At 40.5% G+C, this 26,990-nt stretch overlaps 1 protein-coding gene across 1 annotated transcript in view; it reads left to right on the top strand.

Annotated features, from left to right (window-relative positions):
• The window catches only part of LRP1 (LDL receptor related protein 1), a 2,772,300-nt gene that overhangs the window by 1,328,617 nt on the left and 1,416,693 nt on the right, over positions 1-26,990 (top strand). Inside the window, exon 25 of the mRNA XM_044083629.1 lies at positions 14,063-14,267. Coding sequence (XP_043939564.1) covers positions 14,063-14,267 — 205 coding nt within the window. The remainder of the gene's footprint in view (positions 1-14,062; positions 14,268-26,990) is intronic.

The following is a 26,990-nucleotide window of genomic DNA, read 5'->3' as shown; positions in this document are numbered from 1 at the left end:
TCTTGGGTGTTATGGCAGCATGCTAGCAGCTGTTTATATGGTTACATTCGCAAGGTTCCACACAAGGGTCTCACAATGGACTGTACAAGTGCAGAGGTCTCAGTCTCCATTATCAGGAGACCATGAGTTTATTGACATAGACAATCTGGTCACATCAGTTGTTGATAGCAATGTGTATCCCTGGTCAAGCCAGCTTATTAGTGAATAGACTCAGCAGAGGATTTCTGATGCTGCACGACTAGTCACAAATGGTCCCCAAGTTTGGTTATGGAAAGAATGGTCGTCCACCACTGGGAAAGCCTTACTGCAACCTGTTTTTATCTCCAGCCAAGGCCAAATGCAGGAACTTGATTTCTCTTATCCCCACAAAGTCAAATGTCCCATGGCACCCTTGCAAACTAGTGACTACTGGTGTTATTTTGTGCCTTCCCCTTGATCCCACTAATGACATTTCTGCTGCAATCCAAAGTGCAGGGCCAAACTCATTGTCATAGCCACCCCTTCTGACCCTGACAAGTTTGGCTTCCCGTACTGTGGCATTGCCTACTAAAGACATTTTTTCTTCTAGAGGCTCATCTAGGTGTTCTTTCTCATCTACCATCAGGCTTGGTCCAAACTTGCATTCCTCAAGCTGTAACTGCATGGTTTCTCCAAATTGTTAATGGCCAGGGACCCTTGTATTTCCACCTACAGTGGTCCAGATTCTGACAACAGGATGGAATCTTCCACTGAAAAGATATACAAAGGGATGTGAGTACATTTTTCTTTGTGGATAATTCAGTAAGGGGTAGATTCTTTCAGTACTCCTGTTCCAGCTACTTTTCAGCTGTTTGCTGGCATCTTCAACAAGGGATCAAGCTTTTTCCTCTCTGAGTATGTTTGGCAGCTATCTTTATTTGTCTTCAGTTGTTGAAGTCCACAACCTTGAAAGTTTGCAAGGCTTTTTTTAGAGGGATGCCTTATTTTGACCACCTTTTGAGGGCCATTTTCCTGTGGGACCTCAACTTAGAGAAATGCATGTGTTCTACCTTTGAGCCAGCTGTCACTGCAGAGTTGAAGCATTTTTCAGGAAAAGTTTATTCTTAGTAGCAGTGACATGAGCCAGGAGGGTTCAGAGCTACAGGCACTCTTGTGTCACCCACCACATTTACCTTGCACAAAGGTAAGATTATGTTGCCAACCAACCCAGCTATTTTGCTTAAGCAAGTGTCAGTCCTTAATCTGTCAGTCTATTAAATTATCAGTTTTCTTCCCTGAATTTTCTAGAAAGTGTAAATGTAACTTGTACTTTCTACATATTGGTGGGCAGCTGTATTTTTGCATGCACAAAACTAAAGGTCATAGGAATTGAGATCTTTAGAAAAGGGTAGGAGCAAACTACATAGGAAAAATGGGAATTGTGTGAAAAATACATACAGGGGAGGAATGAGGTTTAAAAGAAGGCAGGCCTTAAATGAGTTATGTAATGTTTAACTGAAAATGATTGGATAGATTATAAGTGATGTATAATATTTGCAACTGGGAGTTTGTCAGCATGGTTTGTGATGTAAAATGCTTGTAACTAGGATTGTGTCGGTGTAGTTTTCATTTATGTAAATGTATGATTACTTATGTCATAATTGATTAATAAAGATGCTTCTTGTTTAAAAAACAAGGGGGCAGGAATTGAATAAATAGGTTCATAGGTTGGTACTGGGCCATCTGCCCGAAGGCATATATTAGCCCAGCCACGTTGTGCGGTATTCACTGCCCCTTTAGTAGTTCCCCAGACCCTTGCACTAGCAGCTAGTACCCTTGGTCCCTATCTAGTAATGCTGTTGGTGTGATCCCCGGTGTGAACTTTCTGTTACCCATCCACTCATCAAGGTTCCTCTTGAAGAGTGATAGTGAGGGGCTCTGTCTTATGTAGATCGGGACCCTGTTCTATAGTAAGGGAAGTCTCTGCGAATGTATGTAATGTTGCTTAGGTTATATGATATATAGCAATATATGTGAAGTATAATGTTTGTTAATACAGTTTGGTTGCTTTTATAGAAATGCAAATGTGCCTGTGTCACAAATGGTAATTCAATAAAGATGTAAAGAAAATGAAGATGTGTCTCGTTAAATGGACACACATACAGACTAAAAATGTTGTCCGTATTCAGGATCCAGTAAACCATGAGCAGGCTGGCCAAGCTCATATGAAAACATTTAGAGTCATGGCAGTTTAGCAGTACACGATGATTTAGTGATCTGTGATGTTGTTCTGTGCATTCTGTGTTCCTGGAATAATAAACATAAGTTTCATTACTAAGTGTCGGTCTTGAAAGCTGCATGTAATAGTTTGGGTGATCTATTTAAAGAGGCACAACAACTTATTTTGCAGTGGGTGATGCCCCTTCCTATCTACATATTCCGTTATTCCAACAATCGTGTGAAGAAGTCTTTTGAATAAAAGACAAAAGCACTAAACATTATAATACTTGGAGAATCACCCTTTCCTTTCAGTGTTCTTTATTTTGTAATTTTTTCATTTGTCATACTAGGTTCATGACTATTGTGGCCTTAATAAGTCCTGATATACCCACACACAGTCATGGATTATTGCTTTAAAATATAGACATTTTTTTTACAACAGCAACTTTATTCATTCATCTTAGACCATGTGCTTAGTGCAGCCTGCATGTATAGTGCATTTTAAGTATTCATTAGCAGCTGGCCATACATTCTGCTCTGTATCACTCATTACTATTCTGTCTGATACTTTCAGCACAACCCAGCAAGCAATTACAATCCTATCATATCAGTATCCCCCCCCATTTTATTTTCCTAATATCAAACCATTTTTAACTTCAACTTTACGTATTCTCTGAAAAAAAAATGTAAGTATATGCATGCATATAAATTAACATTTTATTTACTTATCATGCATTTCTTTGACACTATACTTTGTTTTCAATATCTGCTGTGTTGTAATTAACACAATCTTGAATCAATATGTAAAAAAAAAAAAAAGTCAGAATCCTGTCACCTCACAGTAAGACGCTGTCCTGTTCGATTCTCAGCTAGAGCGTCTTCTGCATGTAGACATGCGTGAATGGGTGTACATTCGTTGAAGGTTGTGCGTCAGGGCTGGTAACTCGGCACGTAAAATTCAATTACCAATCATTAGCGGACCGGAGTTCCGCTGTGGCGACCCCTAACTGGGAAAAGCCGAAAGAAGACTACTACACAAAAAAACAAAGCAAAGAGAAGCAGAGAGAGAGAGAGAAAACACTTAATAGTTGTGCCTTATAAATTGTTTACAGTAATTGAATCCCTCTCCCCATTTCCATTTATCTCAGTTGTGCTTCTCTTAATTACTTCCGCAACCCCAACCACTCCCTCTTGACACACACTTTTCCCTAGTTTGTTTCCCATTGTTAGGCCACAACCACTTAATCATCTTTTCTCCACCTACCCCCCCCCCCCCAATGCTTCCTTTTTCCTCCTTTTCCACACTAACCTTTTCTGTTCTGCCAGCCTGGTTGCTAACTTTTGCAGTCCCTCAGTGTTTGGAGGCTACCTCCGCTTCCACCTCCTTGTTTTTTTAAGCTATTAATATTGTCATCTATATCAGATTCTGGTGCTTTTATAAGACCTGCTCACTCCACCCCAGCAATATAATTGCTTATTTACTACCAAGGTGGGAGACTACAACCTTTTGTAGAAGCTGTTGTAACTTTCTCTTAAATTCCTTTAGCTCTTTACAACCCCCCCCCACAAAAAAAAAAAAAACTATGAATCCATATTCCCCTGTAATCGCTTTCACATCTCCAACAATACCTATCTGTGGTAAGGAACATTCTTTGTAACCTACCTAATATATAACAATAGCGATGTAAACATTTCCATTCAGAAATACAAAAACTCTTCAAGATTATTGCATACTTTGAGTTGTTACAACTTTCCCCATACTGCTGGCGTTATTTCCATTTGCAAATCTTTTCCCAGGGTTTTTTCAGTCTAATGTCTTAATTTTTGTATATAACTATTACTCGATGCATTTTAAATATAACTGACTGTTTAAGTGATCCTCTCTCTTCTATAGCTTCAATTAATGTGTTTATTATTGGTGGAAGCTGTCCTTTCTCATTGCTACACCACCAGAGTTTTTTAACGGTGGTTCTAATCTTGCCAAAATTCCACTTAAGCCTCTCTTCTGAACAAAATCCCTCAGTTATTTCTTCTCATGTTTTAACCTGTTACCTATTAACTGTTGGCTCTAGTATTTTATTTTATTTTGCTTTCTCCACCATCTCTGTTCCTGCATTTGTAAATCTTGATCCCTTTGTGAACTACTAATACTGCATATTTCATCTGACCAGCCCCTTCCTCTCTTCATTTGACATCTCCCTGACCAGTTTGCTCATGTGTAGCAAAAAAGTTTAATTTTCCAGCTCTCATGATTATTCCTCAGCAGTATTGAATCTTCTTTGACCATGCGTGTTTCCCTCACTATTTTTTCCATTCTAGATAGTACCCTTCTTGTGACATTCTCATTACTAGTGCACACTGAATTGCTTGTCGATCTATTTTATTATCAAGCACCCCCAGTTCTCTCTTATCTTTGGGCATTTATTACCTCCCAACTTACTTGTGGCTTAAACCCATTCAAGAAAAACTACGTCATGATTTGCTTACATTTCTTATGTGTCTGGCCTTGTGGAATCCACCAAACAACTTGCCCAGGATATGATATCTGAGGCAGCACAAATGCTTTTGCAGTATCTGTACTCTCTGATCTAACTAACCAAATCATTTGCCACATCTTTAACATCTCTCTCGCTTTTTATCCCATCTTAAATGAGATCTTAAAAGATGCTTTTCCCGTTTCTCCGACTCGTATCCCCATGTACTCTATCATTTTCTAAACTTACCGTGCTCCTTCGATTTAATGCCAACTTCTCAGAGCCTATGTTGAACACTTTCATTTGAGTCTTGTCTTTATTTACTTTTTACTCCGTTATTTTCACAGAATTGTCTGTCCTTTGTCATATTTCACCATCTTCCCTTGGTCTAATCAGTGTCAATAACCTGTCATTCGCAAACAGTGCAACTTTCTTTTGTCTCCCAAGCCACTTATACCCATGAATGTCCGACTGCCTTATCTGCGTAGTTAATGGCTCCCTTTATATTACATTACAAATAGTAATGGAGACAGAGGGCACCCCCTCCTTATCTCCCTTTCCAGTTTGAATTTATTGGAATGCTGAACTCTGATTTTCACCCTAGCCTCTGCTCCCACATAAATCTTTTGGAGTGACTCTGCTATGTTCTTTGGGACTCCCCACCTACTCAGTAATTCAAATAAATACCTCCACCTCACCATGTCAAAAGTGTTTTCAGTATCTAATGAATTTGACAACTTTTTGTGTAGTTGTTGCGCATCTTGCATTATTGACAGTGTAAAAAGTGCATTATCTGCTGTCCGTCATTGTCCTATAAACCCAAACTAGTCCTGATGTATTATCTTGGGCAGAACCACCTCAAACCTGTTTGCCAGAATTGCCATAAATATCTTATAATTGTGATTTAACAACAGGCATGTAGGAAAACTGCAGAATAGGTTCCTTTCTCTCCTCCTATATTACTGCCTTTCTCCAGGACCTGGTGGGAACATTACCTTTCAAAGTACCATTTAACAGAGACCCAGGTCTCCATTACTTGCTTTTTAACCACTGCCTATGCGTCCAAAGGTATGACACACACAACCCCGGGGATTTATTTCGATCCAGCCTGTTGGACTAAACGATATAGCTAATATTTGTATCCAGTCCTCTCATACCCTTTTTACTCCTCCCTTTGGTAAATGTAAGCTATCCCACCAATACTATACTATACCATACCATATCTTCCTCAAATCTTTAATGCTGTTCACTTTCCTACCCATGAATATCCTCATAGTACTCCTTAAATTCTTACAAAATACTTTCCTGCTTTCTCACCTCTTTAACCATCATCTTTCCTCTCAATTTATAAATTTCCCTCTCAGCCATTTGTTGCTTATATGAACAGCCAGTGCTCATAACAGCTTAGAATTACTGCCAAACTGGAGTTTCTCTATAATCTTCATAAAGTACATTTTCTTATCTCTTCCTTCTATGCAACTTGCATTTGACTTCTTACCCTTCTTCTTTCGACTGACCCATTCTTTTTTTTGTTGATCTTGGAAAAATCTCAGTTCTTGCCTTAGGATTTTATCCCTCCATCCAGCCTCCCTCTTTTTACCCTTAGTGGACTGCAGTGTCTCTTCTTTACATTTTTATAGGTCTTCCCATATGTCACTCGTCCTTTCTACCTCTTTTGAAAATAATTCCCTCAGCTTACCTTCCAAATCCTTTTTATCCCTTATGAAAATAATTCCCTCAACTTACCTTCCAACCGTTTAGTTTACTTTTCTTATTTTGTTAGGTATGTAGGGAGTCAACGGTGTTGATCACTGCCCTCCAGACTTTGCAGTTTTTTATTTCTGTCATTACCATAGTGTGGTTTGATTATGAGACTGGCTCGACCTCAACTCTGCTCAAAGCCTGTATTCCCATAAAGTTAATAAATATCTTATTTATTCTCAGCCACACACTGTGTTAGGCTGAGTAATCTGTATGTCCCTGACTTTCTCCCAACTTTCTAACAGTCCGTCCAGCTTGTTGCTGTTACATAATAAGATAAAAATCTATTCTTCTTTCTTAATCTTTGTTTTCTGGGAGCCTCACTTACCTCATCTTCCTTTAATACATAGTTCCATCTTCCTTTAATACACACTTCCAATCCCCCATACCCACACTCAGCCCTTCCTGCCTTGCCACAGGTCTGCATCAACAAGTTTCTCATTTTTATAATATGTGGTTTCAGTGGAATGTAAATTCACACTAAGGTCATGTTCTTGCCCGTGATCGACCCCTTCTTTCCAGCCCTTCCCATCCTTTATCTCCTCTTCCACTTCTACTGATATATTTTTTCCTAGGTAACAACGGCACTCCCTTCTTTTCTTCCCATCGGAAGCTGTTTCACTAACACACTGTATCCCTGTCTAATTTATGTTCTTCCCTACCCAAATGCATTTCAACTATTGCTACTACATCTGCTGCTGATTTTTTTAATATAGTGTAATGTACAGTATCTTATCACTTGGATATTCAATGAGGCCATCCTTGTTGCCTTCCCCTCCTGCTACTAGCCTAACCATGATGCGTTTCCACCTTAAACCACTCCATTGGTCCTGTGATTAAGTACTCTGATTCCTGTTATCCCATTCTGCATCTTAGTCATTCTAGTCCATTTTCAGTGCCAATGGCATCATTCCTCACCCTAAAGTAATCATTACCTGAATATTAGCAAGCCCCACTTCCCCTACCCCATTTATTCCTTGTCACTTTAATTATGTACAGATAAACTTTGACACCTTAAGATTTAGTCTCTAATGGCATCAACTTTCCACCTATCCCCAGCCATAATTATGATTGCTGCTTATAGCACAGGATGGTGTTCAGCTGCAGCTACTTTGCCTGTGTTCCGTATATTCACCATCCCTGTCTCACTCATTAGCTGTTAATTAATCCACATAGTACTTGGTACTTGTTTTACTTCATAGCCACTCACTGACCCAGGTTTCCAAATGCATGTCATCACTACAGTCTCAGAGCCATTGCCTTTTGTTCAGTACTCTGAAGGGTGTGAAGGCCGAGCTCTTCATCAAGAGGGAAAAAAATTGTCTGCTTGCATATTTCAAGTTGCACTTATAGTGACCTGTGTGGCAATTCTTTTTGTACTTCTCTACTTTTTGTTCATGGTTTAGCCAAAAAAAAATATTCGAATGCACTACTTTGTTTGTTCTGGGACCTTAGTCTTGTAGTTGTGTGAAGACTGTGCATTATTGCAAGATTTTAGCATTATTTATATGTTATACTGCACTTCTGTTTCCAAAAGTAGAATTACCTCATTTAGTCATTTATTGCAGCATTACTTCTTGATTTATGTAAAGTCTGGTGCCTTTGTCTGTGGTAGGATTGCAATACTGGCAGTATTGTGAATTCTTCTCCAGAATTTGTGCCTCAGTACTTTTTATAGCTACGAATAATATATACATGCTTAAAGTTGCATTCCATTGCCTCCCTGTTTTACTTTGACACTGTTTTTTCCCCTGTTCTTTGCATCTGCCTGACCCCCCCCCCCCCACAAAGACATTAAGCTAAAAGTTTCTGAAATTCTAACTGTAGACTAGATCTCTAGTTTGTATTTTCTCCACCCTCCAGCCCTTCACTTGTTGAGGTTTTATAAGGCTGTTTCTCTGTCTTCGGCCCTTTATAGTAATCTGACTTCCGAAGTCGTTCCCCTCTTTCATCACTTGTCTGTTTTGTAATCTATTTAAGTACTTCCCTCCCCATTGTTTTCCATATATCCAAAATACTAAGTCCCCATCAGCAAACCAGTATTGCACTTGAGTAAACCTCCCTTAGTACAAATTGTCTCCTGCTTATTAAACAGTACTACTTTCAAAGCTTAGCACAATCTAGCCTAATTTAGTACCAAACCTCAGAGACCACCCAAAGAGCCACTGTATAACTCACTCCTCGACGTACAGTAGTTGACCCAAATAAAGGTCCAGGCAACATGGATATTCAATTTTCAAATGTCTCCATAGCCACTTTGGTAGATGTGGGCATCCTGAAACAATGTAGCAGTTGTTTCATGCTTATAGACAACTATTTGATCCTTAAAAAAATAAGTACAGCATGCGAGAGATGTACGTACAAAATCTCTCACACAAAGGTTGTCAAGAACACACACACCACATCCACCAAAATAGTGTCCACCACATACACAGACCAATCTATGCTGAGACACTAAAAAGCAATCTTGCCGAATCTCAAATACCTCCTAAGCCTGTAAACTGCAATGCCTATCCTTGGCAATCTCTAAAGCACTCCCAAAAAGCAACACCAAACACATCCCTAAAACCAGTGGAGCCCCAAGACCAAAGCCCATAAGGCAAGCCAACAGATTACCCAGGACTCTTTTCCATAGGGAACTACATTGTACAACACACAGAGACCCCACTCACCAGACTAATGAAGGAGAAGATAGCAGTTAGTTGCTTATCTGGAACCAGTATCTGCCAAGTTACACATGCACTCAAGTCACCACACCAAAGGTACCAGTATGATTCTGTCATATTCTGTGTGGGGGTTAATAAATTGAGACATACTTCCCTGGACTATACAAAGAGAGATATTTTTGTTCTGTATGAACACATCTCTCAAGCAGGTATGTGCCTTACATTGAGCAGCATTCTACATTTACTAGGGATGGTACCACAGGAGGAGGAAAAGATGATCGACTCAATAATTATCTTGCTGTGTTTTCAGGGTGATTCAGTATTTGTCAACATGAGAGAACATGGTTAGCAAACCATGTTGCTTTGCAAAGGATGATCTGCACCTGTCTCCTCTAGGCCTCCAAATGTTGGCTAAAATGTTGTCCACTCCCTTAGAGTCTTTTTCAGACAATGCAAAATTGACAAACCTACTGACATAGCAAATAAAACCCAAAGAAATGTAAAGGAGTTGCTGCTCAATGCTAGTAGCTTAAGGAAGAAACTCCACAAGGATAGCCTAACATCTGGTGAGTATACCCAAGCCTTTACACCTTCCAGGCATCGTAAGTCAGACGTATGTCCAATGTGCAAGGAGTAAGGTCCATGTGTGATGTATGGATGCCTAATTCACAGAACAACTTTGCATCCAGTCTGAATGGTATGACCGGGTTTGGTCTGTACACCATTCACTGAGCTGGTTCATTTACTGAGCCTTCTACAGATAAGTGCCCTGTTGGTGTTCCATCCTTTATTTTTTTTCTTCCTGGTAGTTTGCTTTCATGTTGCCCAGAAGTGGAAGATGAGTGTAATAGGCAGGTTCCCCATAAAGACAGTCACGAGAAGTGCCACATTGTTCAGGTGCTACATACAACCCTTCTCTGTATGTTAGTTGGGCATTTGTCCGTAAGACAGTCAACAGCCGTGTATTTTCCTTTTCAATTTATGTGGAAAACCAGTGTCTGACGCTTTTCACTCAAGGTACTATGGCTGAATCTGCTTGACCCAAAGTTCACCCCCCCCCCCACTTCAGAAAAATGCTAAAAAAAGTAAAAAATGTGTACTATGTCTGCTGCTGCCCATCCCTCCACCAGACGCCTGCCTTGGGTTGGATGAAGAACCTGAGGACCATCCTGTGCTGACATATTTCCATCTGCTTCAACCCAGTTAGTGGCAGACACAAAGCTGTCTACTTGTATGTCAGACGAGGCTGTGCATAGGTCTGGTACAGATGTAGAGGGGGATCTATAGCTGATAATATCTGAAGGGCCTAGGGGAATTCCCCAAATTTTTATTTAAGGATGTGAGGTGCCTGGTACCCTCATCAAATCGTGGCAGGGGTCTGAACCGGTTAGATGTTTCAAAGTAGATGTTCCCTTAAGAAGAAACAAAAGAAAAAAAAAACACGAGGCTTCTGTGGCTGAAGAGCTTCACAAAGAGTGGCAGGACTTTGCTTAGGGGCTGTTTAAAGTCCTTATGGCTCTGAAACCCCCATAAGGGTTGTCTCTCCCTGCCTGTGCTCCCTGGTCTTCCATACCTTCTAAGAGGCCTAGGGATTCTGATTATTATGATGAAGAGTTGGATTCTGGTGAAGAATTTGTCTTAATCATCCCAGTTACTCTCTGCTCTGGCCCTGGACTCTGATGAAGGAGATTTTGTCTCCTGAATATCCTTTTGAAGAATTATCCTTTGGGGATATGCTACTGTTCCCAGGTTTCTGAGATTCAAAAGATATATGAACTCTTGCAAATGGACTCACCCAGACCCTGTGCAATCTCTCCTGTCTTAGCTGCCCTTTATGATGCATTTACAACAGCTTCTCGGGTGTTGACACTCAACCTCCACCCCGTTAGAAGCCAGAAAGATTTTGTAAAGTTCCTGGGGATCATACATATTTGTATAAAAGTCCTTAGTCTGATCCTGCTGTTGTTTCCATGCCCACTGATAAGCCATCCAAGCTGCTTTCCTCTTCCAAGCTTTTACTTTCTGACAAGATCGGGCATGCTATGGAGAAGTATGGGGAAAAAACGGATACTGCTACTACTTTAGCTTTTATGGCCCTTAATTATCAGACCCACAAGACTAGATATGTCTTGACTATTCTTCAGGTTAAGGGCAAGGTTATGCAAGACCTGTACTTTTTTCATGGGTCTAGATACTAGATCCATCTTGGTAGCTGCTACTTGGTCTTCTGTTGACACTTTTTCCAAACATTACAAGTGGATGTCATTTCCAGGGCCAAGGTGGGTTTTGCCAGGGCCATCCTTCATGGGTTGGTGGTGGGCTGTTCTCTGCCTTCCTCCTCCCATATCTTTTATACTTTCCCAAGAGTAAAGAATACTGCAGCAGTGATGAGGAAGGAGGTGGTACAGTTAGGTTAGGTCTTACAAGAGCAGTAGACGTCCTCCTTCTCATTGTTGCAGTATTGTGTCCCACTCTCCTGGTCCCCATTATTTTCTGTTGCCCTTCTGGTCGAGGAGGTCCCTCTTAAAGCCTCATCTACTCCTTATTCCCTTTCTGGATGTGCATACTGTTGCTTTGTATGGGGTTTCTCCGATTCTCCTTGGGCACTTCATTTCTGAGAATTAGTTGTCCGTACGTGACATATGTACCTTACTCCTTGCACATAGGATGTACGTCTGACAATACAATACCTGGAAAATGTAATAGCTCTGGTATACTGAGCAGGTATTAGGCTATCCTTGGCATTATATCCCAAGAGCAAAGAATACAGGACATCTGTTATTATGGTAAGGTCTTGCACAACTGTACTTTCTGGGATCTTTACTTGACTCTTTCTAGAAAGAAGTGTACTGTGTGACATTCACTTTCTTTTGCTTTTCAGCAGCATATTTAAAGATATATACCCATGTTGTACTCAATTGATATATTTTGTCATTTCTTTTTTTCTAATGAAGAAGATGCACAACTTCAGTCTTTCATCTTTTTTTTGCCTTGGGTAAAAACAGCCTGGCTGTAGTTACACAAACCCTATCAAAAGAGATTGCTGATGACACTGTTTTAATATCATTTGCATTGTGTTCCTTTGTACCACAGCTCCTTGTTTACTGACTCGTACCTTTATCAAACCCTGCTGCTTGAACCGTGATCTCATTAACTAGTCTCTCTCTGAGATTTTACTGGATAAGTAAAAACGGTACAATACCAAATAAAAACAGGCCAGGCCCACCACATCATCTAGCGAGCGAGGAACGGAACCGAAAATTACCAAACACAGATGTCTGTAGTAAATCCAAAAACACCTCGATCCAAGTACACACAGGTTTATTACAGCCAGTAAGTAAAGCAACAGTGGCGCTTTCATCACCACTAAGCAGACTTCTTTCAGGAATTGGTGCAATTAGCTAGTGCTAGGTGTTAACAAAACTTTGCGCAAAAAAAACAATTAACATACTAAATACATCATGTTCACACACAACACACACAATACACTCCTCATTCAATACTAAAACTGTTGTTCACTTACTTAATGCATTCTTTGTATCTACTTTGTTGATTTTATATATGCTCACAATTTTGTAATCTTATTGATATTGATGTATTGACAATACTTACATCTACCACATTTACTAGTGTGTTCTCATATCTTACCCCCTACCCTGTTTTATCAACTTTCCACCTTCATTCTCTTGAGGTTCACATCCCAATGTCTTTTCAAATCTCCTTATCTGGTCACATATTCAGTAACATCTTCCACCATAACAGCCGGATATCCTCTGGCCAAAAACATCTCTGCTACTGTTCCCATTTGATCTTCCATGTCTTGTCTAGTAGAACACATTCTCGCAACTCGGATGCATAGACTGAGATTTTGGTTCTTCAGGACTGAAGTCTATTGTGCCATTTTGTTAGGCTTTTCTAGCATCTGCCTACTTGCAAAGTTGATCTTACTTTGGAAACTAGCTAACTTTTGCCTATCCGAGTCCCTTAAGTAGTTTGATGTAACAAGCATAGCTCTCAGCCTCATATCACAAAAAATCTGGGCAAAACCAAAACAAAAGAAAAAAAATGGGGGTGGGGCAAGGGCCCAAAAATAGGGACAAATTTTAAATATTGTTCTTATAAACTTAGAAAGTTGTTAGAATAAAAGTTTATGTGCTAACATGCATTTTCTAAAGGACATTAAGTCTGAAACTCAAATGACTCATTATTTAGTGACTTTAGTCCTCAATGCTTTGCCAGAAAAGCTTACATTTTATGAGAATCAGACCAAAAATATGAGCAAAATATGTAGGAATTCTGTGAAAATCTGGACAGTTGAGAGGTGTGGTAACAAGTGTGTAAGTACTTGCTGTGCCTTGTGATTACTGAGAATGCCTTTTGTATTGAGAATTGCATTAATAATAGGAGGAATGCATGCCCCAACCTCAAGAGCTGCAGAATATAAGAAATGTGCAGAAAGAGAATGAGGTTATATTGCAGTTCCCCACTGTGGATGGTCCTCTCAGATGCCAGCTGTGATATGGGGAGTATTTATCTAGCAGTTATTTACTACAGTTTACTTAGTTATTGAGCTGTATGTCCCATAAGTGTTTATTTTTAACACTTTTGCAAGAACCATAATTTTAGTTATTTAAGTTGATAAGTTGGTTATTTATAAAGATCCCCCATTGATGTCTGGCCATATGCACTATCAAGTTCTGTTTATATAGTAAGCCATTGGACTTTGTGTCTGTGGATGGAGGAAAAAAGCAGGTGTTTCTGAAGGAAGGGGGAATGAAGATTTATTTTTTAATATTTGAGTCTGAATTAGAGGTGGTACTGCAATTGCACTTGGTCAGTTGCTCTGCTGTTTTCTTTCCTTGGGCAAATGCAGCAGTAGGGAACAGCTAACTTTGAGCTAATAGTAGTTCACATTATAAAATTGTGTTTTCTGGTGACAAAGCAGACTAAGGGTGCTAACAAGATTTTCTCTGTTTTTCTCAGCCTTGACCAATTTTGATGTCATCATTCAGCATGGATTGGCTACTCCCGAAGGGTTGGCTGTGGACTGGATTGCTGGCAATATTTATTGGGTTGAGAGTAACCTGGACCAAATAGAGGTTGCCAAGCTTGATGGCACAATGAGGACTACTCTGCTTGCGGGAGACATTGAACACCCACGAGCCATTGCACTGGACCCTAGATGTGGGTAGGTAAACTGAAAGTATTTTTGTAAAGACTTTTTCTTCAGTCTACTTTCCACACTCACCTGATCGCACAAAAAGCAGAAGGTTCAAGTGTTTGTACAGTTGGCTACGTTGGTTGCTTTTGTGATGTGATGTAATTTTTCAGTAAATATTCTGCTCTTTTGACGCCACCACATACCTCACCTGCAACAGAATGTCTTCTCTCAGCAGCATCCTCTCTCTACATGGTATATATCAACTTAAATGTGGTCATTGTTCTCTCCAAGCAGCTTTTCTTTACATCAAATTTTGTGTCCAGTTATGCTCTACATGTTTGAGCTGTAATTTATTGTTGAGAAAAAAGCACCCAGAAAGTGAAAAAAATGAAACACTTTATGTAGTGATTTACATACAGCAGAAAACCATTCCAGAGACTAAAATAAAATTTCTTTAGAAAAGCAGACAGCGTAATACCATATTTTTCTTTTTCTTTCTTTTTTTGTTTAAACTGTTTGTAATCTGTTGAAAATATATTAAAATATTCAAGTAAAAAATAACATAAAGCAGACAGCTGTTAACATTTGGGTTTAAGTGCCATACCATTTTGGGATAATTTTCAAAGTATAGCTTTCCCTGCAAGGCCTACTTTTGTAGCGTGCCTTTGCAGGAGGTAAGGATTTTGAAATGACTCAAATATAGGTACTAAGGAATTGTGAATTTCGTATTTTTTGATGTCTTAACATGAGATTGCAATTTCAAGAAGCATTTAGTGGTCACGTCTTGCTCCCAAAAATATAGGACATTGAGATAGTACTGTGATTATACGAAAAACTATACTGTTGGGTAACTCGCAGAAGAAAGAGATATTGCTTGAAGAGCCTTTAAAAAGGGACCCTTCTGGTCTTCACTAAAACTGAACTCTGTAGAATAAATATTTACAGCATCATATACAAATCAGTGTAGCTAGTCCATTAACATTAATGTTGTTTACAGCATCTCTGACTCCACCTTTTTAATTAATACACATGTAGCGCACGGACTGCCATGATTACACACACACACACACACTTAAATAATATCCTGGTTATGAGCTATTGTATCGTGAGACCCGACTATATCAGAGCTTAGTGCTGCTACAGTCTGGTATCAGGAAAGGAATGTTCCGTCATTCTCAGCTGTCCCTGAATATCCTTCATCATACATCTGCCGACATTTACAGATGTCAGTCTGTGACTGATAGGGCAGTATTTAGAAACTGTCCCTGACCATTTCCTTAACTGCTGTCCATGCAGCAGCACTTGCTAAATGCTTTATGGCTTTCAAAGCCAATAAAATACTTCAATGTTTTTTTTTTTGTAGCAAGTAGTACATGCAGAAATTATGACTCCATGCACAACAAAGGCTTATGATCAGGTTTTGCCAATCATAACCTGTTATGTGTTCTCGATACAGATGCCAAGGTTCATAACCCGTTATGTGTTCTCGATACAAATGCCAAGGTTCATAACCCGTTATGTGTTCTCGATACAGATGCCAAGGTTCATAACCCGTTATGTGTTCTCGATACAGATGCCAAGGTTCATGAAGTTCTTGGCATCTGTGAGAGAGAAAAAAGAAAAAAAAGCTCACACACAGAATTGCACATAACCACTTTCAAAAATGCTTTATTTGCTGAGTCAGGCAGTATGTACTGTGTTCTTTGCTTTAAATAGTTTTATTTTGCTTGATTTTAGAGGTTGTAGGTTTTTCGTTTTTTACGTGTGTGTGTGTGTGTGTGTGTGTGTGTGTGTGTGTGTGTGTGTGTGTGTGTGATGAGCAGTCGCTTACACGTACATGTATTATATAGTGTGTATGGTAGCATGCTGTTTACATCTGAGTAATACTTGTATTCAGATCATATGTTAAATGCTGCTTTTCATTTCCTGATATGTCTTCTAACTCTTGTCTGTCTGCCTGCTTCAGTAATCTGCCCATTGTACAGTATTTAACAGGACTGTTTAAAGTAGACAATGGTAATCTTTTGTGACAGTTCTTCCATTACAGTTTTTGCTTGAAGGCACAACTTCAAGAGCCTCTCCTCACAATCTGCATTCCTGTCTGACAGTATTTGTTGCACTTTGGATTGATTTTCAGTGTACTTACAGTGTCATAGGTGATTACTAGGCTAATAATAACCCTAGGAGGTCTTTTTAAGCCTAGCCATGCGTCCTAGGAATCAAACCTTGTACCTTGTGTCTGTGAGGTAAACACCTTAACATTTATGCCAACCCCTATCACTATTTTTATCCGATCTCCTCCTGTCTTAACTATTAGTTATTGAGCCTCATCTTAGTCTAAGTTTGGCTTGATTAAGTCTTCCATAAATGTTTCCATTTGTGTTCTTTTTTGGCTTCCACATTCTTCTACTTCATAAAGATTTTCATAAAGTTTCTGCAATATCTCTAATACCTGTGTAGGTTTCTTATCTTGTGCAGATATCCCTAGGCCCTCTGTTCCAGGTTTCTTTCTTCCTCATGAACAATGTAAGGTGATGCTTACTGTTTTCAGATAGTCATAACTCATTCATGCGAGTTATTTTTCAGAGAAAAAAATGAGCTACACTTACATGGTGAAATTAGAAATAGTCTTCAAACTTGTTATATTTTTTGTAGTGGAACCTCTTGCTACCTTAAAACTCCATAAAGTTAAACCCTAACCCTAATTCTCTGACCCTAAAACTATAACAGTTAAACCAAAAACTGGAACTGGAAGTGAAAGAAAAAGAACCTCTTAGAGTGACCAGGTTTTAAATATTATAATCCACACACAGTAAACCACAACAGCCATGTGACAATGAGGCATGCTTGGACCTTCGCCTTTATACCTGCTGTCAGTATCTCATGAGAATGACCAGTGACGAGTTTATAAGAATTGCTGGAGTGCATTCGTGCTTTGAGGCTTGGTGAACTCATTTTTGCTCATTGTGTATCTTTTGAAAAATACTGTGTTTTACTGTGGATTAAAACGTTTGTTTCACTTTTTACAATTCTTTGTTGGCTTTTTCCAGTTCCAGTTTTTGTTGGGTTGTGATTTGTTTGGTTTGGGTTGGGTTGTTTGGGTCTTTGGCGTGGTTTTATAATAGTTAAACCCTAATTCTCAAACCCAACCCTGCCCGTAAAATCCTAACTGCAATAAAAAAAAAAAAGACTAATAATATTGTTAAGGAGAAGGTGTCATAGATGAGGTAAAAACAGAGAAGTATGGAAGATATTCAGTCACAAGAGAGTATCTGGTTGAAATCACTGTTAGTTGTTTTTCTGTCAGAATTGTTCGATTGTTCACATTGTTGAGGGCAGGGATATTAGAATAGTTGAACATTAGAACAAGGATTATACTTTGAAATATTTCAAGGCTACCCATTTGAGAGTTGTATAACAACAGAAGAAGACTATAGATATATTTGTAAAATAATGGTGTTAAATCAGGGAGGGGGTGCGTGTTTGCGATGGAGAGGGTGGTGTTTTGGACTCATGCCATTAAGGAGAAAATCAGCAGTTATACAGACTGTTGCACATATAAAGTGGTTGAAAACATTTTAAAAATAACTCAAGTGAGAATTGGCGAAAACAAGATCCTGACCTTCAGGGATATCTGTAAGTAAAGACACAGAAAACAAGCAGAGGTTCTTGGAAGTAACTGTAGGAAACCAGCTAAGGAACCAAGATATTGGGAGCAGATAACCCTGGCAAGAAAAGTAAAGTAATGGGATGAAGCTTAACAAATGTTTAAGGCCTGCATTCTGAATTATTGACCTTATGAAGGATTGAGAACAGAGTATAGGGAAAGAGAAAGGGAAAGGGGGTCGTGAGTGAAATGTCAGCTTTGAAAAGTTTGTGGTGGGACCAAGAACAAAGAACTGTACTATAAAGGGCATAATCAGTAGGCATTAGAGAAACACTGCATGACAGCTGTAATAATCAGAAGAGACAGGAAGAAGCGAATAGACAGGGAAATAATTTCCTGGTGTTCACATAAGATTTTCACTCAAAGTGGTTTTCACTTTTAGCACAGACTGTTACATTTTGGGCTATGCACTTCTTCAGGTATTTGCTAAGTGCCTAGCTAATGTGGCACTGGTTTTGGAGGGGAGGTCGTATAGGAGGGTTTAGGCATGGACTTTGCTGTAGTTCATGGATCTCATGTCAGCCACTGTCTTTACAGTTGCATTCACATGCCTCCAAGTGAGGATGTTGCATTGGACAAGAAGGTGTCTCTGTAGCAAGGCCATCATGCGCACTTGCACCTACTTTTTGTACTGATGCCATCATAGGCAGTAGTAGTCTGTGATTCCCACCATACCTCTCGATCTGTTAGAGCAAGAAATCTGGGCAAAGCCATAAATATACTGGGGGGCAAAGACCCAAAAATAGAGAAACTTTTAAATATTCGTCTAAGAAACTTAGTCCATAGAATAACAGGCTTTTCATTAGCATTAATTTTCTAAAGGGTATGAAGCCTGCAACGCAAATGCCTGTTACTCTTTTCTGGCTTCCATCCTCAGTGATTTACCAATGATTTGCCAGAAAACCAAAATTTTATGAGGAACATACCAAAAATACGAGGCGTAAATCTGGACGTTCTGCAGAAATGTGGACATTTGAGAGGTATTATTGCCACTGATCCCACCATAGAGCTGGCTCTTCTGCATTCATGCCATCAAATTTCTTTACAAAAACGTTGGTGGTAGGTTGGAAATTCATTCTGGCTCCTGACTTATGCCAGGAATGTGGAGGTTTTAGGAAAGGGCATTTGTCTCGTAAACCAATTGGAACTATTAGTAGTGTTCCTTGTCCTCCAGTCTCTAAAAATGAATATTTTATTCCCCAGTGCTGCAGTCATGCAACCAAACTGTACTGCAGTACATAAATAGTGTGGTAAATGGCATAACTCACATATACAGCCCTTCCTGGGCAAGGGAGAACCACTCACATTAGTCTTGGGGAAGGGACTTGTTAGAATCCCACATTGCCCTGATAAGTAGCCTGAACACCGGGGAAAGTATGCCTGCAGTAGGTCAGTCTTTTCCCAGTGTTTTTTTGTGTGTCTGTTTCTGCTTTTACTGTACATGTTTACTCTCCCATAAGAAAGACTGCCTTCCCTTTCTGACACAGATTTTCAATCAGAAGACTGTGTTTGAAGAAGGTTGCCCTTCAGGGCTGTTTTTTTTCTCACTCTAAAGAATTTAAGGAAAGTGTGGTTTCAGGTTTCCTTCAAGAAGAGTTTTTTTTCTGATACTTTGTCTAAATGAAAGATATTTTTAGAGAGTTTTTGAAGAGTTAGCTGCCAACAACTGTCCACTCTCAGCCACTTTCACTAACCAGGTAGTCATGTACTGCTCTCCCCCACCTCAGACTGTAACTGAGTAAATACAGCATCCAGCCCTGAAAACGTGTACAAGACTGGTCTTTCATTCAGTATGGTCGTGGACTACATCTCCCCACCCCAAAGACTACAACAGAATCAGTAAAGCATCCACCCCTGCAAATGCATACAGACTTGTCTCTCCTCCTTTATAGTCCTGGATTGCACCACCACCCCAAATACTACAGCAGACTAAATACAGCAACCAGCCCTGCAAACACGTATGGCCTTGTCTTTTATTCAGTGAAATGGGAATTTACTTGTTCATTCTGTTGTCCTAGACATACTCTGTTGAAAATGGTACCAAGTTTAATGTTTCTTCTCTGCTTGGCCATTACTTAGTGTTGTGCAATATGGCTGCTTAAACCTAGAATCAAAAGTAGCTTCCACTGCACCTTAATCTTTCCAATCCCCTTCCCTCTAATTATTCTAAAGCAGAAAAAAATACAGCATCCAGCCCTGCAGACATGTACAGACTGGTCTTTTATTCAGTATACCCTGCTCTTGCTGGCAGCCTGCACTTTAATTGTGCTTTCCAGCTATTGCTTTTGTGACTGTCCCTGTCTGCCTGTATAAGTAGTTCTGTGAGGCTTTTTATCTTTCTTTTTCCATGCCCTAAAGTTTTCACTAATGACAGACAACTTCTAATATGAATGTTAAATGTGGTTAGGTTGAAAAGTAGTTAAGACTTTTTTTTTCTCTTTTTTCCAAACTTTTTTTTTCTAAATACCTCAATCTACTGCCTATCTCACATATCCCTTTGTAGTTCACATACTCATAATTCACTTAAATCTCTTCTTTTAGCCAAGTACTTCATTACAATTTTATTGCGTGTTACTGAATAACTTTCAGACTTACAGATATTTTTTTGTCACCCACGGCAGCTGTACCACCTTCTAAGCCCACTCCTTTCACCCTTGCTACTCTTGGGCTCACTCTACTCCCCTACCATAGCCCCTATTACCAGTCACTCCCACTTCATCTAAACTTGAACCGTTCTATCCCTAACCCCTTACAGCAAAACAACCAACCAAATTCACTGAGGTATCAAACTGGCCAAAGTCATTAACTTGCAAACTCATCACAGGTCCACCTAACTCGCTTCTCCCAATCTACTCCATCAAAAATAGTGTCCGACTTTCACCCAGCCAACTCTGTCTTCCCCTGACTTATTTATGTTATGCTACTCCTGCAGTCTACTCTCACAAGTATACTAAGCATACTCACCATTGCTACATCCTACCACCCCTCCTCCCATCACTCTGTTTTCCCCATCTGTCAGCAAACACCCACCCAGCAAGTACAAAAGTGCACACAGTCTCTACCCGTTAGGAACTCAGGCCCACAGTTACATCAATGAGAATGAGCAGACTGGTACATCAGTATCAGACTAAGAGGTAAACGTAAAAATAGGACAACTTTTCACACAACACTTCCGCTCTCCCACTCAGTGGAGACATCCATCCAAACCTTGCACCATCCCTTCCAACCAGCTGAACCCAATCTAAGCCATCAGCTCCCACCATTACCACCACACAACCCACTAGTGTTAACCATAGCCTATTAATGTACATAAACCTCAGAAGCATGTACAACCATATTCCAGAATTCTGAACATGCATTGCAGCACACAGCCCAGACATTCTAATCATCATTATATCTTGGCTAAAACCAAACACTAAAAATGAAGAAATCTTTTGCCAGGATACAATATAGCATGAAATGGTGTACACACAGAAGATGGAGGGATGGGAGTACTTTTTAAAAGCACACTAAATATCACTGGATACCCACTTAGTCACCTAACTATCTTATCACAAAAATATCTATTACTCCCCTACACCTAAGCAAATACAAAACTGTTTGCATTGCTGCCTTATATGTTCCCCAGGCAACAATATTCACATTCTCTTAAGACCTCCTTCAATGGTTTTCCACTATGTAAATAAAGAAACTCTTATACTTGGGGGTGTGAATATAGGTCCCGTGGTAGTGGTACTGTGGTAGCGTTGTCGCCTCACCGCAAGACGTTGTCCCGTTCGATTCTCAGCTAGAGCGTCTTCTGTGTGGAGGCATGTGTGAATGAGCGTGCCTTCGTTGAAGGTTGTGCATCAGTGCTGGTAACTCGGCATGTAAAAATCCACTACCAAACATTAGCGGACTGGAGTTCCGCTGTGGCGACCCCTAACCGGGATAAGCCGAAAGACGCAACAACTTGGGGATGTGAATATAGAAGGTTTACTTGAAAACACCGACTCCCCTACCCTCTATTAACCTGTTCAGTTTCACTCAAGTAATCGCCTCACCCACTAGAATCAACAAACACAGCAACAGGGACTCACTACTAGACTGGATCCTTAACCATTCCACCCTCAAACATAAACTCCTTTGGCTGTCTCCCAGACATCGGTGACCAACTCCCCACATTTATTACAAGACAATCTTACCTCACCCCCAAACATAGTGTTAAAACAAGTACATAGAGACTCCTGTTTTAACAAGACACTTTTGTAAGCTGTCTGTCCCCAGTATAACTGGAATAGTCTGCCACTAGAAGATGCTGTTTTCCATTTCCGTAACATACTAAGTAAGTTAGCATCCATAAGAATAAGAACCAAAAGTAATCCTGCTGCATGGCTCACCAAAGAAAACAAACAGCTCATGCTAAATAGAGACAAATCCTGGAAGACACGGTATAAGGACACAATGCAACAAAAGGGACACATCTTTAGGCAACTTAGAAATCGATGTTAATAATAGGTCAAACTAGACAAAATTGCATTGTTTCGCTCACTTCAAGGCAAATATCACCACAATCCCAAGCAGTTCTGGACAACCGTAAAAACCCTATTACACCCAGTTCCAACCACTACTCCATCTCCTACTAGAAGCAATGGCACAGACTCCATAGCTACCCAGTTCAACACACTTAATTCACTTTGTCCCCTTTCTACTAGAATCTAATCCCCCTTCCCATCTCTCTCTTCCCACCAACAGTACTCATAACGTGTCTCTCTGTTCTTTCCACCAAGTAACTACCTCAGCTATCAAAAATTACCTTCAAAAACTGAAAACCACCGCACTCTCTGCTGACAAACTCCCACCCAAATACCTTAAGTTAGTTGCCAGTGTCCTGGCATGCCATATGTCAATGCTCATAAATAGATCTGTCACAGAAACTGGAAAAATCACACGTTATACTACTTCACAAAGGTGGATCAGCCACAGACTTCTCCAGCTACTACCACATTGCAATTCTGTCCCCTGTGTCAAAAATCTTAGAAAGATGCATACACGCCCAACCCATCTCATAAACAACAAATTATTGTCCCCCACACACATCTTTCAAACATACTGCAGTACAACTACAGCTCTGCTTAGTTTTTTTCAGAAACCTTAAATACCTACAGAAACAATGGTAACCTAATATCTTCCTGTTCCTGGTCTGTCAAAACCATTTGCACTGTATCCCACCAGCTCCTAGTCAGTGAACTGTCTTCCCTGTCAGTATCTCATTCAACTCTCTCTTGATTCTGCAGGTCTCTGTCCAACAGACAACAGACTGTAAAATGGAATCGGGATTTATCCCCCTTCCTCTCTTTTGCCATTGGTGTGCTACAAGGGTCAGTTCAAGGCTCAATACTTTTCAATATTTTCACAAACAACCTGCACATAGGAACCCTGCCATCTTAGTACAATATGCTGATGATGCCACCATCATCTGCTCGGTCTCAACCCTTCTATGACTTCAATAAATGACTCAAGACTCCTTCACTTCCCTAGAATTATGGCTAAAGGCTCATCAGCATGTTCTAAATGCCAAAAAAAAGTCCAAAAGTAATGCTTTTCGCACTCTGGTTTCTTTCAACAACCTGTGCACCCTTTAATATTACTTCAACGAACACCACCATAGAAACTATTACAAATACCTAACTACCAGGAGTCAAAGTACAGTAACCTAAATTTTGACCTGCGTATCACCCAGGCCATCAAGAGAACTATATCAAAAACTGGCCTCAACAGAAACAAGCCCTACCTCACAGACTTCTCAAGAAAATCCTTAGCATCATCCTGCCTTCTCCCCTTCCTTCTCTCTGTATCATCCATGTTAACCAGCATTTAAGGCATCCTACTAAATAAATTAAAGGCCGCTTTAACAAAACAGACAAGTTAGACCCATTATAGAATACAACGCCCCATTTGGTATGTACCTCTCAAGACATCTGCAACAACTGGAAAGGCCTCAGAAATACCTCACTAAAAGAATCACAGGCCTAAAGCAGATGCCCTACGCTGACCGCCTTAAAAAACTCCAGCTATACTCTGTCGCATATCGTCTACTCAGAGGCGATCTCTGCTTAACATACAAGGCCATGTCAAACCCAGAGCTGTTGGACATGCTACACTTAAAGAAATCCCAATCCCTCAGAGCTACACGCTCCAGGGATCTAAACCTTGTCATCACAATAAACAAAACATGCTGGAGGGATAGGTTCCTGACCCAGAGACTCCCAGACTCTGGAATAGATTTCCCATACATGTCAAGCAGAGTGCCTCTTTGGACCTCTTCAAGAGGAACCTTGACGATTGGATGGGAGAAAGGAAATTCACCCCAGGGATCACGTCAGTCGCCCTGCTAGACAGGGGTCCAGGAAGTAAATAATGTGGGAAGAAATAGCCAGGGAATTGTTATGGCTAGGCTTGTATAGGCCCTAGGGCTGATAGCCTAGTACCAACCTATGAACCTATGAAGTTTGCAGCTAATGCATCCTACAGTACAAACAACTGCTTAACCCTAAAGAAGCTCAACTGGTTAGAACTACCTAACCACCTTACATTCACTCGGCTTCAAATTCCCCACAAAATAATACACAAACCACACACATGCTCTTCTATACAAAACATTCTCAAGCACTACTCCCCACCACGTTACATTTGCTCAGGTAATCAGAGACTGCTATTGTGTCCAAATCTTGTAATACAGCTACAGACTCTCTATACTTATCCTGTGTCACCAGAGAGTGAAAATGTTCATCGTGTTTCACTGCTGCAGTCATTACACTTGGGTTAGCCTGCCGTCAGGCGGTCCCGCAGTCGGCCAGAGTTCCAAAGTCTTGGTCTGGCGTCGGTTGCTGTCGCTTCTTCCCTGATGTCAGTGCACCAGGGGTATACAAGATGCAGCCGATGCCATTTTCTTCAGTCTTTCTTGCCGCGCGATGCCCTAAGCAAAAGCAGTTCGCAAGTGCCGGTCGGCCGACTCTTGAGATTTTGAATTCGAATTTCAGAACTGAAGTCTTCAATAAAGCTAAGTACCCCATTGGGGAAACTTTTTATTGCCTCAGACCAATGTCAGTAAAAGTTAATAATTGTATTTCTTGTGGGAAACAAATACCTCATAAGGATTTTCATTCTTACTGTATTCCATGCCTAGGCCCAGACCACGACGTCACTAGTTGCCGATTTTGTGCTAGATTTAACAAGCGCACTATTAAACATCGGTTTGACTTTGCTCGCCATTACTTTGGCCGAAGGTTCAATTATACCATGCCGTCAGAACAACCGACGACCGGAATACACAAAAAACGCAAAGACAAGGATAAGGACAGGCATCCGAGGTCCAAAACTGACAATGAAGCCTCTTCTAGGCCAGTCGCCGGTTCTCAGTGAGGCGCTTTCACAGCCCCTGACACCCACTACCTCAGAGCCACAGGCCGCCTCCAACTCCCATGTGGAGATGTCTAGGCCTCTGGAAACCTCAAGGTATTGGGCCTATGGAAACTAACCCCTCAGATGGGTCCGGAGCCGCTGAGCAGGCATCAGCTTCTGAGGGTGTTTTCAGACCTTCACAGCTTACCATCAAAACAACAACCAAGTCTAAACTCTGGTAAAGACAAAGAAGCAAGTACAGCATTCACCTGGACAGGTCTCCATGCCTAAAAAACAGATGCTCAAAATGGCTGAAGACCTAATTACTCTGATCAGGGGTTCCCATCCCCCTCCTGATAAAAGGCCTAGGCAGGATAAAGAATATGATTCCTCTGACCAGGTTTCCATTTCTTCTGTTTCCTCTTCAGAGCAGGGATACTCCTTACCCCCCTATGAGGACTCTGATGCTGAAGAATCAATCCCTTCATCCTCTCCTCCTGAGGATTACTCTTTTGGGGAAACTTTACATACCATGAGGGAGCATTTCCACTGGGAGGGCCAGGATTATTCAGAATCCAAGAAAAGGCTCAGAGACTTTCTTTTATTGCCTCAGCACAGACCCCTTGCTATTCTGCCAGTGTTAGATATTGTGGATGACGTGTTCTCTGAATCCAGTTTATTTCCTGATTATTTGCCCCCTGCTCCAGTCAAGCCAGACAGATACTACAGAGTCCCTGACTCTCACAAATTTCTTTATAAAAACCCTGTTGCTGACCCAGAAACTATTTCCCAGGGTCCCAAAGGGGTAAAGGCTTTCACGGCTAAACATCCAGTTCCCTCTGACAGGGATTCTAGAGCATTAGACAGATGGGGGAAGAAAGTTTACACTTCTGCAACTTTAGCAGTAAGGGCTTTAAATTGCCAGTTTCACATGCTTAAATACCAACAATATTTAATGTCTCTGTTAAAACAGAAAATGCTTACAAGCTCAGAACATCCTGACTACAAGGAAATGCAGGATTTATTGCATGCTGCTGAACAAGTGGGAAAACATACTTTGCAATGTGGTTTTGATTCATTAGAGGCTTCCTGTTGAGCAGCAGTTACAGGATCTGTGATTCGAAGGTATGCTTGGTTTAAAGAACAAGGTTTACCTGATCATGTTAAGGCAAAATTATTGGATGCTCCTTTACAGCAGGATATTTTATTTGGTGTTAAGGCAGAAGCGGTATTAAATAAAATGGGGGATAAGGCAAAATCTATGCAAACAGTGAAGGATTTCTTACAGATACAGCCGCCTCAATTTAGCAGAAATTGGCCTTCAAAAAATTGGTCCTTTCCAGTGTCAGACAGACCACAAAGAGGCAGATACAGACGCCCAAGAGGCAGATCTGAGCCCCAAGGCTCTTACAGACCACGACAGTGGGGTGCTTCAACCCCAAAAGGAGGGGAAGACAAGTCACAACCTTATAGGAAACCGTCCCAATGACTTCCCCCCTTCAAATGCCAAGCACTTACCTTTTGGCAGCTCCATTAGGGGGAAAACTAGCACTTTTTTCACAAAATTGGCATGTAATCACCCAAGACAAATGGGTTCTGAATATTGTGTCTCAAGGATGCAGTTTCCACTTTCACACTCTACCAAGGCCAAAAGGAATGCCAGACCTGCCACAAAATCAATGGGCAGAGGCACAAAAACA

This window comes from Protopterus annectens, chromosome 9.part0, assembly GCF_019279795.1.
Source record: "Protopterus annectens isolate FY-2018-M chromosome 9.part0, PAN1.0, whole genome shotgun sequence".
Classification (NCBI taxonomy): Eukaryota; Metazoa; Chordata; order Ceratodontiformes; family Protopteridae; genus Protopterus; species Protopterus annectens.
The sequence above is the reverse complement of the archived record's forward strand: the minus strand, read 5'-3'. Positions and strand labels throughout refer to the sequence as shown.